The following is a 14,718-nucleotide window of genomic DNA, read 5'->3' on the forward strand; positions in this document are numbered from 1 at the left end:
TTATTATTAAGTGTCTATAATAGAGAGTCACTGTAATGGATACTTGATATTGTGTTACATTTAAATTCAATGACATAAAATCATTGTATAAGAAAAATGATTCTGAGCGAAGATAGATAGCCTATAATACTACTATAAGTATATATTTTCAGGATATTATTGTGATTAAATAGTAATTTATTTACTAATTTACGAATAATATTTTTTAAATTATAACAAAATAATTATAATCTTTATTCTTGGTTTTAATATGTAATTTAATCGAAATTTGAACTTCATATTACTATCAAAAGAATCAAAAAAACTATTTATTAAAATCCTTGTTTTAGATTTTCAATCCTTAGCTATAAAATTGAGAATTTTTCAACAACATAATAATTTGCAAATTTTCGTGATATTGATGAATTTTGTCAAAATCCTAGTCGCTCATAAATATTTTTAGATTTACGCTCAACTTTTAGATTCTGAGTGGTTTTACAATGATGTTTTTTTTTTATCCTGTGTACAAAATATCTACTAGAAGGAGTGCTTCGATTTCAACATATAGTATCTTATCTTTTAGCAAATATTGGATCAAGATGGTACTTTAGGCACTTCATTTTTCGATTTTTCAATAGTTATTTAATTTCACGGGAAAAACCACCGACAAATTACGAAAAACCGCTAAAAACAGGATTTTAATTTCAAATGCTTTGTTTATTACCATAGAAACGAATAAAAATAATGATTTTAGTTATTTTGTTGTAATCTATCTATATATATAAAAATGGAGACAAAAATGTATAACAATTCATCAATCGAGAACGGCTGGTCCGATTTGGCACATATTTTTTTTTAAGATGTTCGTAACTGCCAGGAGGAGGTTTTTACGAAATAAAATTTTAGGAAAATCTCAAATCTGTATGTCAAAAATACAACAGTGGCGCAACAGTGTATTATATTATATTGGTTGCTATTGGTTGATCGGGCATGTTTGTTGATTTCATATAATATAAAAATGAATCGCAGAATGTGTTGCTAAGCACAATAATTCTACTGTACGTGTGTTGTGACTGAACTCCTCCTAAATGGTTAGACCGAATTTTTTTTGTATGCGTTTGCGTTTATTCAACTGATTTTAGTACGGTTAGGTTAGGTTAGTATTTTGTATTAATTGATTGTATCAATCCACTATAGGTAGAATACGAAAAACTTGGTATAACTTTGATACTTTAGAGTTAAATCATACACTAACGTACATACAGCACGGGGTCCCCGATCTACCGCAGATAGATTGCCTACCTGATAATGTACTGCTGCGAATCAGAATTTTTATTCCGGGCAACGGATAAGTTAAGATTAATTTTGAAACCATACACCGAATATTAAATAACGAATTGAACAAAGTTTGAGTCACATATTGCTATTTAAGGTATTCTCGGCAGATAATAATATATTAATTGGTGAATGTGACATGTAATTTTTTGAATAATGTGGAATAAAAAAAAAGATCTTTGTTTCGAGTATTGTGATTGTTAATTTTGAATGATATAAGGCTAAGGATGAAGGAATCGTCGATTTTTAATAATTTATTAAGGAATATAGAGTAGGAATTTTGTCTTCTATCTTTTAATGTTTTTAAATTTAATTTATTAAGAATAATATCATAACCAGAGTGGGGCAGTCTAAATATATTGCATTTATGGGAAATATATCTTAAAACTTTATTTTGCAATTCTTCAATTTGCTTATAATGTGATGAAGTCCATGTTTCCCATATTATAGACCCATATTCAAGATGAGGACGGATAAGAGATGAGTACAGACTTTTAAAGGTACTGGGATCATTAAAATTTAAACAGTTTCTTTTAATCATACCTAAGACAGCTAAAGATTTTTTTTTTATTTTGAAAATATGTAAATTAAATAAGAGTTTTGAGTCGAAAATTATACCATGATCTTTAATATTGGATGTACGAATTAGTTAATGATTTTCAAGTTTATAATTAACAAAAATAGGATTATGTTTCATAGAAAAGGTTATAGAGTGGCATTTATTTAAATTAAGCAACATTCCATTTGATTTACACCAAAGGTTAATATTATCTAAATCTTTTTGCAAAAGAAGTGAATCATTTTGACAATTTATTAATTTAAAAATTTTTGCATCATCAGCAAAGAGCAGAATATTTGAATGAATTGCTGGACACCCGTTTTTACTCCCTGAAATTATAACATCAATGCGATAGGGCTGGGAATAACGAATTATTCTAACTTGTATAGTACTACTTAGGTATATAAATTAAAATAAAATACATGTAATTCATGTATAATACTATAATTGTTGAAAATAACAGTAGTTTTAAATTATTTAAAGGATACTTATTTAAAATTCAACACTGTCCTAATATTATAACTATTACTATAAATTATTATTACATCTATTATTTATCATATTTTTACTAACACTATTCCGTCTATTCCTATTGGACCTTTCTGTTCAATCTATCTTTAATGACTTGAAAGTCATTCATACAATTTTTTTTACGGTCCTGGAACAAAGTGTTTATTTTGTGTGTAACGCCGGCCTGTGATAGTGGGTGATGTGTTTGACGTGGTAATGAAATGGCGAGGGGACGACAATATTAAATAAAATAATATTTATATGAGATACGAATAATACGGATACATTTCGTTCAAATCTACCAAATCGCAGAATAGACACCGAATTATATCATCAATCAGAGTCTATGATTAATTTTTGACCCTATTCTAAACGTTAGTCTATCAAATAATTATAATGGTATAGTGCTTATAATATTATATACAATAATATACTATAGTATACTGCTACTATAATAATAAAAATACTAAAAATACACAATAAGTATGCTTATAATACCTAACAAGTCTAAATACATATACTTACAAAAGTACATATAATCATCTTACTTGGTTTAGGCATCTATAGTTTAGCTTAGCTGCGCCGACAAAATCTTATATCAAAATAATTGCTTACCGTCACTTGGAAAGTTGGACTCAATAATTATCTATAAAGCTTAACGGTGTTGAAACATTGAGGTGCATAAAACTATTTCAGCATTCAGCTCTGAGAGACATAATCCTTCATAAATAATTGAATAATTGCATTAATTGTTGATGTGTGTGGTGTCTATGAATTTAAAAAGGTGTAATGGTTTTATATTGAAAATAAAAAGAACTTATACTTCACAAACAAATGAAAAGAAACTAAAGAAAGTTAAAAATCGGAACAGTAATCGGAAAAATATAAATATTATTCACGAAAGTAAAAACTGATGTATACTATACAAATGTATTTTGAACAAAACTAAAACAGTAATAATATAGAAAATCAACAACTAACATACTATTTAGCCAGCATAATATCTATTATTTGTTATATAATTAAATATGAATAACTTGTTTGTGTAAGTTTTATTTTATGTTTGTGACCAACACACACGTTAATAAAAAAAGGTGGGTAAGTGGATGTCGCTTTGCTGTACAGTAGGTTACAAGTGGGTCACTGTATAATGGATAGTATTAAATTTGAATTCAATGATATAATATCACTGTATAAGAAAAACGATTCTGAGCGGAGACGGTTTGTCAGTCTAGATATTAGACATATTATATACTTATCTATGGTATTAAAAAAAAAATTGACCAATAGTATTATTAATAATAGATTCCAAATTAATCATATCACAATATCCATTAGGTACTTATAATGCGTTATACGTCAACAACAAACCGTGATAGTGTGATACTATCATAGATATATAATAGTATACTTTAGAAGTTACAAGTACCCACACATAATATTATACAATCACAACAAAATAACTAAAATAGTTATTCCAGGTTTTTTAATATGTAATTTCGTGCAAATTGGAACTTAAAATTACTATAAAAATAAACTGTGTTTATGTATTTCTTAGATTTTTGGTAACAGAATTAACTACTTACGTAGAATCTTGTTTTAAATTTTCAATCCTTAGGTATAAAAGTTGAACATTTTATAGATTTTTAACTACGAATATAATAATTCAATTTTAAATTTGATAAATTTTGTCAAAATTCGATCTTTAAATGCTTATAAAAAAAAAAATTGTGCCTATGTATTTTTTAATATTTTTCAACTGCTATTGTAACAATGTATTCAGGAGCCCTGTATTAATTTTTTACACTTTTTGGCCCAACATATAAAACTTTATTGATATTTATAGAAAAAAAAACTAAAAAAATTGAAAACCTTACAATGTCCGTAAACAGCTCAAAAAGAGTCAAATTATTTTCAAAATTTTATCGTATATAGAAAAATGCTAATATAAACATTCAGTGAAATTTTCAAGTTTCTACAGTCATTCGTTTTTTAATTACAACAAAATAAGAAAACCGTTACGTAAGAAATCGAGTAAATACCAAATGTTGTAAAAATATGAATTTGAAACGCTCATAAAAATTTAATTTGAGTTTCTTATAGACATTTTTTTTTTTATAAAGGTAGATTATCCTATAAGGAATCTTGTATTACATTTTAAAATCTTAGTTCTAAAAAGAAAAATTTTTACGAATTATTAACTCAAAATAATTTGCTAATTTTCGTGATTTTTACATATCGTGTCAATTTTTGAATTTTAAATGCTAATAAAAAAAAACTGTTTTAATATTTTTTAAATGTCATTGTAAAAATATAGTAGGAGCCTTGTATTAAATTTTCAAGTATTTTTACTCAACAAATTAAGTTTTATTGACATTCATAGAAAAAAAAACTAATTAAATTGGAAACTGAAATTGTCCGTAAACAGCTCAAAACAAATCAAAATATTTTGAAAATGTTATCGTATATAGAAAATGGAAATATAAACAACCATTGAAAATTTCATGCATCTACGGTCATTTGTTTTAAAGTTACACCAAAAACCAAAATCAATTTTCTTGAAAACAGATTTTGCGTAAAAATTCCCGTTTTTCCTTAATTTTTCTTTTGTTTTTCACGGTGCTTTTGAAAATTACTGGGAATTTTAAATTTTGACCTCCCCATTGCACCAACGATATTCACTTTCCAATCGAACAAGATACTGAAGTTGATAATCGAAGCATTATTTCGACTACTTATCGTGTACACAGACACAAAAAAAAAAAAATTAAAAATTAAAAAATTAAAAAAAAAAACCCCATCATTGTAAAATCAATACATTCATCGTTCCACTCACAATCTAAAATATTGATTGAAAGTCGTAGAAATTTTACTCAGGACCAGCTGTGGTACAATAATGTTGTCAATGCTTTTTTGGTGAAATTAGGTGGAAGCAGGTTCACCACTCTGCTTTACAGTATGTGTCGTGTGTAATTGAGTAATAAATTCACTGTGCACAATCCACTTGAAATTATAAATTGTACCTCTCACTTTCATAAATAAAATAGATCATCATCATTACTCTGTTATACAATATTTCCGACTTAATTATTATTTTGAGACATTAGTTAGGTATAAGATGCATAAAAAATATTGATTTGAAATTACATAATAATTTATTATTTGATGATAGTATATAACCATTAATAATAAATGGTATTCAGAAACAGTTCAATATTCTACAAATATACTAATGTATTTTAATATTTAAATTAAAATTTTTTTTTTTTGTGATGTCTATATAATATTAACAATAACTATGGCGAGGAAACCAAGCACATATAGGTATATTTTCAATTTGCTTGGCTTGAACGTTACACTGCTCGTGGATATTACCGGTAGAATCAACAAGAATATTAGCAGTAAACACAATTGCTGGCAAAAGTCATTGGAATTACGTTAATTCTATCCTTCGTGTTTTGTCAAATTCATTAGAACCAATCGTATGTTTATGTGTGATCCGGTGTGTAAAAGTGCCGAATTAAATAAAATAATGGAAAGAAAAGAAAATTCTAATTTCGGCGTACTCATTATTGAAACCCTGGGATACGATTGCGAATTGTATTTGGCTAGTAAACTAAACTTGCCTTCGATTTATTTGGTTTCATCGCCAATGGTAACATTTGAAGAACGCGTCATTTCCGGTGACATCCCAAATCCGGCTACAATATTCCACATTTATATGCTGTTCACGCCATTCCTAAAACATTTCTATAACGATTATCGAATTCCATGATACTGAGGTATTGCTTGATGCTTTTAAGTTTTGACAAATGGAAAAGAAAGTATACTATGAATAAACCATAAAATTTGGAAACAAGTACAGTTCAGCCGTCTCTGACGTTTTTAAATAGTCATTTTGTAAGTGAGGCTTCGAGACCATTTCTACAAAACGTCATACAAGTCGGTGGCACTAATTTATTTGAAACCTCCAAAGAGTATACCAAATGTAAGTAAAATAATACACTCACGTAATAATTAATCGCATTACGGGGTCCGTTCGAATGCAAAGTGATCTTTTGAAAAATAACACTTATTTCCTAAAATAGAATAACATTTTTAGAAATAGTTTTTTACCATTTCCTATCGTCGTCATTAATTAAGGTACTATCTTTTTTAAATAACGACATACATTCCATATTAGAGTTTTTGTCTGAGATTTTAATTAGGAAAATTGAATTTAGAACGAGAATTTGTTAGTATTAAGAGAACACTACCCCCATGCGTTTATTGCCTCCGTCTTACAAACGTACGACATACCAAATTTTCGTTAACTATAGTCTTAGTATAATGGCGAATTAACATAATACAAGCTTCAGCTTTTATTCGATATTTTAATTTTCAAGCGATATACTGGGTGATTCTTTTATCAAACAACTCATTATTTCAAAAAGTGTAAATTTTTTTGAAAATATTTTTTTTACATAGTTTCAAGTCGCTTATAAAACAACATTTTTCTTAAAAAATTATATTTTTAAATATTTTTTATCCTTATAATTTTTTAAGTTTTTTACTTTTTTGAATGACAACATAGGGTTTTAATTTTATATTCCAAAGCAGAATATTTTTCTTAGTATTTTGATACTCATTCAAAGTTTAGATGAGCGGAGAAGTAGACTAACATTTCGCGAGATAACCCCGTACCACTCCACTCCGCTCATCAAACTTTGAATATTTATAACTCATAAACTACTTGCCCCAAATTCGATTTTTATGTATCAAAATACTAAGATCGCACCTGTCGTACGTTGATCCATGAGTTTCCTCTGTATTGTACAATTGTGTACGAATCGTTGGACTAAGGCAGTTATACGTAGAAGTTGCATGTAACTCGAATATTTGTTCAGCAGCCAGGAATCGGATGAATGAGCTGTAGCCAGCACTAATTTTACTGAACTTCAGGGATTTCTGATGGTAGCTCTGGAATGCCTGGCCATGAATCATTTTCCAAAAGTAACCAGGATGGTCCGTTCCACCAAATTGACAATGAAGGCAGCGCAGCAGGATGTATACCTCTTGTTATTTGATCGGCAGGATTTTCCTTAGAAATAACATTGCGCCATTGAGCATTAACTGTAATGTCTAATATTCGAGCAACTCTGTTTGCTACGTATGATAGTAAAGGGACTTCATTTTTTAGTCAAGCCAAAACAATTGATGAATCAGTCCATAGTAAAATTTCGTTTATACTGAATTGCATGCCTAAACAACTGAGTTCATTTTTTACCTCTAGCAACAGTTCCGCCAGCAATACTGCACCACATAGTTCGAGTCTAGGGATGGTTGTAGCTTTCATTGGGGCAATCGACGTCCACTGTGATCACTACTTGGTGAATGCGAAATCGAAGAAGGATATGAAATATATCTGACTGTACTTTTGGTCCTTTCAACAGAACATCATTGAGTGCTATTCCGGACTCGGTGTTGGCAGAACCATAAAAAACTACCCGAAGTTTTGTGGTTGTGCTATTGGTCTTAAATACTGGATGGTGGTGTAAATAATATTTTGGTCTAATAAAAATTTGATACTAATCGGAAATAATAAGCTACAATTATTTCATACAATTGGAAGGTAAATTATTAATGATAAGATAATAAGAAATACATTTTAGGGAATACACTTCGAAAAGCCGAGAAATGAACTTCAAATGTTTGTGTATTGACGGCTAGTTTTCCCTAAAATTTTAGTACCAAAAATTGTGTGTAGCATTGTTTTTAGTCGAATTACTGCGAGATTTGTAAGGGTACGAGCGATTATTATTTCGAGGTAGGTACTGAAAGTTTCGAATCATCGAAGATTTGAATTGTCGAAATAAAATATTCGTTTTGATTGGATATAGTTTTCTAATCAATTTTGTTATTTAGGCTGACAAAGCTATATTATAATATATAAATGTAAAATTGAGAAACAGCTATTGTTAATTATACGCCAAATGTATGGTTGAGGTTTATATACCAATAATACACTCGACAATTTGAAAAAAAAATCAGAATATTTCAAGTTTCAATTAAAGCAAAACGACAGATGGATTTTAGTAGACTTTCTTCTTTTTGGTCTCAGTCATTTAAGATCATGCTGCTCTAACCAGGCACTCAGCCACCCACTTATATCTTCCACTATTTCTTGCCAATGACTATTTGGTTATACTGTGCCTCTGTATCCGTTTTTACACAGCTCTCATACCTTAACCATGGTCTTCCATGAAGTTTCCTTCCTACTGGGTTTTCTTAGATTACCTTTCTTATCATCGATATAACACTTCCTGCATGCATTATAAATTAAAAAATCACAACAAATTATATAAGTAAAAAACAATTACCATAAACATTAGTTCATTTCAAAACAATGTATACTTATCTCTAAAACAATCACCTAAGGGACAAATCCATGGAGGGCTAGAGGTTCAGGCCCCCTTTCCAAGATTAATTACGATGAGTGCTTATACTACTTGATTATTATTATATTCGTGTCAAACAACCACATTTATACAATTTTTGCACGTACAGTTATATTACAATTATACAATTATACTACTTGATACTACCAGTGATAATAGAATATACTATAAATGATACCAAATTAACTATTTTTGATTTATTAATTATTGTATACATGTATATTTGTCTTATGTTTTATATTTATTTATTTTATTTATTTCACTGTATGTTATCTTCTTATATTTGTTAATTTTTAGTTTATGATATAATTTTATATACAAATGTTGTTTGACAAAAATAAAAAAAAATACTATAAATACTACATTATTTATAAATATTATAATCGATCAATCAATGTATACTGTTTTTGTGTTGTTGGCTTTTCTGAACTGTGTTCTAGATCTGAACCTGAATCCCGTTGAATGGATACATATTATGACGTATTATTTATTTATTTATTTATTAGAATATAAACGCCGAACGGCTATTAAAAATACAATGAGTAAGATAATATGATAAACTTAATACAGAAATAGTGATGAATCTAAAATATAATACTGTCAAATCTCAATCCACTTGAAATAATATCTTAAACATGCATATTATCTCTTATCTCTAGACATCAAATATGTCATCATCGTTATTCTGGTGTTCAGTACCTACTTGTGATTTAATTACCTATAGTATTAAGATATATGTCATAACAGTTATAAAGTATATTGATTTAAGACAGCATAATAAACTATTTTTAGTTGTTGAAAACGTTATATAAACACAGGTATAATGTAATTATTCAATATTACGTTTTTTCATTCTATAACGAATGGTTCTGAAACAGTTGAATATTCTACCAGCACTTAGAGTATAGTAGTTAATGTAATTATATTTTTTTTTTGTAATCTCTATAATTAACAATAACTATGACGAGGAAACCAAATACGTTATATACATATACATTTTCAATTTGCTTGGTTTATACGTTAGTCTGCTCGTCGATATTACCGGTAGAATCAGCAAGAATATTAGCAGTAATGACATTTCCTGGCAAAAGTCATTGGAATTATGTAAGTGCAGTACTTCGTGTATTGACAAATAATGGCCATCATGTCACTGTGTTTACACCATTTCTCGACGGCGAACGAGACAACTATACGGAAATAGATACATCTAATGATCATCTAAAATTTCTAGAATGGAATTTAATCGATACAATGGATGTAATTGGATCTCCAACAACGATGGTCAATTTCATGAGAACTGAACGTATAAGGATATGTGACGCAGTGTATAAAAACGCCGAGTTAAATAAAATAATGGAAGAAAAAGAAAATTCTAATTTCGATGTACTCTTCATTGAAACGCTGGGTTACGATTGTGAGTTGTATATGGCTAGTAAGTTAAATTTGCCTTTGATTTATTTGGTTACATCGCCAATGGCAACAATTCAAGAACGCGTCATTTCCGGTGACATCCCAAATCCAGCAACAATTTCACATTTATATGCTCATTACGCCATTCCTAAGACATTTATGCAAAGATTATCAAATACAGTATTGTTGGCTTACAATATGATGTTCTTAAGCGTTGACAAATGTATAAGAAAATATATTATCGATAGACCATACAATTGGGTGACAAACATTGTTCAACCTTCTATGACATTTGTAAATAGTCATTTCATAAGTGAGGCTTCGAGACCATTTCCACCAAACGTCGTACAAGTCGGCGGAATCCATTTGGAACCTCCAAAGAGTATACCAAATGTAAGTTAAAAACATTGACGTAATTTAAATACATTTAAAAGAGAACACACATTTTCTTGAAAAGTACCTACCTACCTACATATTGAATTTTTAGAAATATTTTTTTAACATATTTTATTGTTATCATTTTCTAAGTGATTATCTTTTTCAAATAACGCCATACATTTAGTATTTTACAGTTTTTCTATGATTTTCAATATAATATTTAATTTAGGACCATAATTTTTAGTATTACTATTAATAGTTCGTAAAGTTTGATGAGCAAATTTGTAAACCAAAACGCGAATACTTTTCATGAGAATGAGTGAATAACAATAATTATAAGTGTAGCATAACTGCTCAGATAATGTTATTAAACAATATAAAAAATATAATTTTTATTTACTACGGGCATAATTGCAGTTCCCTGCATTTAATGAAACGTTAATAATATTAATAAGTATATAATGGAAATGTTATTTTAATCCTGATATCACAACAATTAATTAATTCAATTTTTTTTTAAATATATAAAAATTTACAATTTCTCTAATAAAAATAAATTCATAAATATTATTAACTGGGTTCAACACACATTATTCAAATATATTTTTACTTTCTTGATTTTTAATTAAGCTAGCTTCAATATAAAATATTAATGAGAGAGATCCGATACTACACCTAAGTGGTATAACGATTTGAATCCAAAAAAACGTTGCATTAAGTACTAATGGAGACGATAGTTCTCTTTATTTTTGGCAGGGTGAAAGACTGCCCATGGGCCATAAACGTGAGCGCGTTTACATTGTTTGCTTGTTTATAATTCGTTATATCTTATAAAACAATTGGTAGTGCGTGAAATAGCCGACCATATTTCAGTGACATTGTGTTGTTCAAAAAACTGTTATGTTGTTTTTTTATGAAAATTAAAAATTTCAATGTTTATTCAATAACTATTACCTAATATTAAACAAATAATAAGATTTATAGAACCTATATTATATTTAAAAAAAGAAAATACAAGAAACTGAGAATCTAGATATTCAAGCTTTAAGCTGTTTTACTTCTAGTCCAAAAATCATGTTAAAATGGTTGTGATAATTTTATTTCTCAATCTGTTACTGTTTCACTCATATTAAAATCTAGTACATAAACATACATTTTAATATAAGACTGTAACAGGAAGACCTGATAGATGAAATAACTTTTGTTCTAATCAACATTTTTAATTAATTTTTATATAATATAATGTATACTCTTTTGTACTACATGTATAATATAAAAAAAATATTTTTATTTTTTAATTCTGAAAATAAAAATAAAAAATAACCGATTTTTAAATCTGATTGTAAAAATAATTTTAATGGTAAAACATAAATCTAAGTCAAGTAGAATATTTTTAGATATCATATTTTTTTGTTGTATCTTCATATTACACTCTGTGTATTATAGAGTGTAAAGCGTCTGGGGTCTGGGGATTCTTTACAATTTGTGCACCCCCAAAAATATAGGTCTAGTTGCGCCTATGCTAACTACTATTGAAGAATATATGCCATCGATTTTACATTGGATACCTATATCTATATATTCTTCGTAACTTTTATATTATTTTATTACGATTATGGAAAATATGTTATCTTATCAGTTATCACACACATGTAAAATAGTCAAGAAATTTAGGTCATAAAATTGGTTTAAATTAAGAACGGTTCAACTCATATCATGTATACGTAGTAAATGATAATTATTGTTGTTTTAGGATATATTAGAATTTATTGAAAATTCTCCACATGGTGTAATTGTGTTCACATTAGGGTCAGTTGTTAATATGTCTACATCTCCTGACTATATATTAAATCCACTGAAGGAAGCATTAGCCGAAGTTCCCCAACGAATATTATGGAAATATGAAGCAGAAAACATGGTGAATAAACCAAAAAATGTAATGATAAGAAAATGGTTACCTCAACGGGATATTCTATGTAATATTTTATATTCAAATATATTATGTATTACATGAGTTAGAATTTTGCTTATATAAATGTATTTTGATTTTAAGTGCACCCTAATGTAAAATTATTCATTAGTCATGGAGGTATGTCAGGAGTATATGAAACGGTGGATGCTGGCGTTCCAGTTCTCGGATTCCCATTATTTTACGATCAGCCAAGGAATATAGATAACTTAGTTAACGCTGGAATGGCCATATCAATGGATATTTTAACTGTGAAAAAGGATACATTTTTAAAAAATGTATTAGAACTAGTAAATAATGAAAAGTGAGTTTGTTGAGATATATTTTTTAATTAACTAAACGATAATTTTTAAAACAGAAATCGTATTTGATTTTAAACAAAAATGTATTTTTATAGGTATATGCGAAACGCTAAAATTGCTTCCGACATATTCAAAAACCGACCAATGTCTCCAGAACAGTCAATACTTTACTGGACTGAATATGTAATTCATCATAAAGGTGCCCCGCATTTGATGCCTCACTCACTTAATCTAACTTGGTACCAATACCTTTTATTGGACGTAATTGCTGTGATAATAGTATTTATATGTATTATTTTATTTATAACATATATATTGATGAAAATCTTTCATAAACATATTATAAAAAATATCATGAATATTAAAGCAAAATCTGAATAAAATAGTACCTAGCTTTTATAAATTTAATTTCAAGTATTTATAGTTTTACAAATAGATAATGGGTATTGTAGAAAATATATATATAAGTAAAATTATAATTATTAAGCGAGAGTTCGAATTTCTGACTAGTTTGAAATATTAAGAGGGCAAAAAATAATTAACACCTTTTAGTTAGCCCTTTCATCATAATGAATATTATTTATTTGTATTGTCGTTTTGTTGTAATACTCTTAAGTTCTCATCCATCTTTAACTATTAATTATTCCCATTTTGTTGTATAAAACACTATTAACTTCTTCATTATATTTCTCTTAAAAATGTTATGTTTTTATTGTTTTTTTTTTTTTTGTTTTTACTGTAAACCATAATAATATGAACCTGTCTTGTTTATGTACGAAATGGCTCAGCCTGTATATTATATTTTACTCTATTATATTCTAAAATAAAAATGTTCGTTAATTTTTAGTCTATCAGGACCATTTCAAATCAAGCTATTTTATATAACTAGTAACTACCCTAATTTTATTTAACTTATCAAATTGGGATTTTCCTCTTATGAAGTATTGTTACAATTACCTAATGTAATACAGCCGTCAGGGCAATGGCAAATTTCAATAGGTCTGGGGTCAGGGTATCCCAATGGGACAGGCCATCTATGCTCTCTTCGTTTTTTCAGTATTTCAATTAAGATATTCGTTTTACGTATTCACATAATTCAACGCTTTTAATGCGTTTTTTAATTGGTTTTTACTTTTTACTTTTTTCACATTACCAAAAATTTAACATCGTTAACGAAATTTCTTTCGGATCTTACTTGGAAATTAATCCCCTCTTTTCCTTTATTCTTTCCTTCTTTTTCGATTATTTTTTAAAATTATATCTTTATCTGAGCAATTAGTACTTAGGTATACGTCTTGTACTCTTGTAATATTATCCACAACATTACGTCATTAGCTAGACTACTCTATTTGCACGCATGTATACGTGCGTAGTACGTACACGCCTTACCTTAAATGTAAGTACTTAGATAATTTAGTTACCTATATAGGTATATGAAATAATGTATCAACTTTGTTTAGCAAAAATATATTAAAATGTTCTCATCTATTTTAAAACATTTGTAAGTAATTAGTAATTTAATTAGGTGTTATTATGATAATATTGAATTTGTCATCTTACGTATTAAAGTATTAAACAATATCTTATTTTATCTGTGCTTAAGCGTTGGCTATTTTTTCAATATTTTAATTTTCAAGCAAGACATGGGTATGTGAAATAACACAAATTAAAAATGATCATATCATCTACTTTGTAAGACTAAGTTTGTAATACTGATTGATAATACTGATTGATGATACAAATTAAAACTAAACTTAACATACATTATACATTATATTGTTCAAAAAAAATTTGGTATATTTAACGTTGTTATTTGTTTTAATTTACCAAGAAGTATTT

At 27.9% G+C, this 14,718-nt stretch overlaps 1 protein-coding gene across 1 annotated transcript; it reads left to right on the forward strand.

Moving 5' to 3' along the window:
- Positions 1 to 9,655: 9,655 nt before the first annotated feature.
- Positions 9,656 to 14,478, forward strand: LOC100166729 (UDP-glucuronosyltransferase 2B2). The gene is made up of 4 exons (XM_001951395.5): positions 9,656 to 10,623; positions 12,362 to 12,584; positions 12,662 to 12,881; positions 12,975 to 14,478. Exons 1-4 carry the CDS (start codon positions 9,781 to 9,783, stop codon positions 13,258 to 13,260), a joined length of 1,572 nt encoding a protein of 523 aa, XP_001951430.2. The 5' UTR covers positions 9,656 to 9,780; the 3' UTR covers positions 13,261 to 14,478.
- The last annotated feature ends 240 nt before the right edge of the window (positions 14,479 to 14,718 follow it).

Source organism: Acyrthosiphon pisum, chromosome A1 (assembly GCF_005508785.2).
Source record: "Acyrthosiphon pisum isolate AL4f chromosome A1, pea_aphid_22Mar2018_4r6ur, whole genome shotgun sequence".
NCBI classification, from domain to species: Eukaryota; Metazoa; Arthropoda; class Insecta; order Hemiptera; family Aphididae; genus Acyrthosiphon; species Acyrthosiphon pisum.

Coding starts and splice junctions, on each gene's coding strand:
- LOC100166729 (XM_001951395.5), top strand. CDS start 9,781: ATGACGAGGAAACCAAATACGTTATATACATATACATTTTCAATTTGC. Junction 12,585..12,661: donor ACCTCAACGGGATATTCTAT/GTAATATTTTAT, acceptor TTTGATTTTAAG/TGCACCCTAATGTAAAATTA. Junction 12,882..12,974: donor GAACTAGTAAATAATGAAAA/GTGAGTTTGTTG, acceptor GTATTTTTATAG/GTATATGCGAAACGCTAAAA.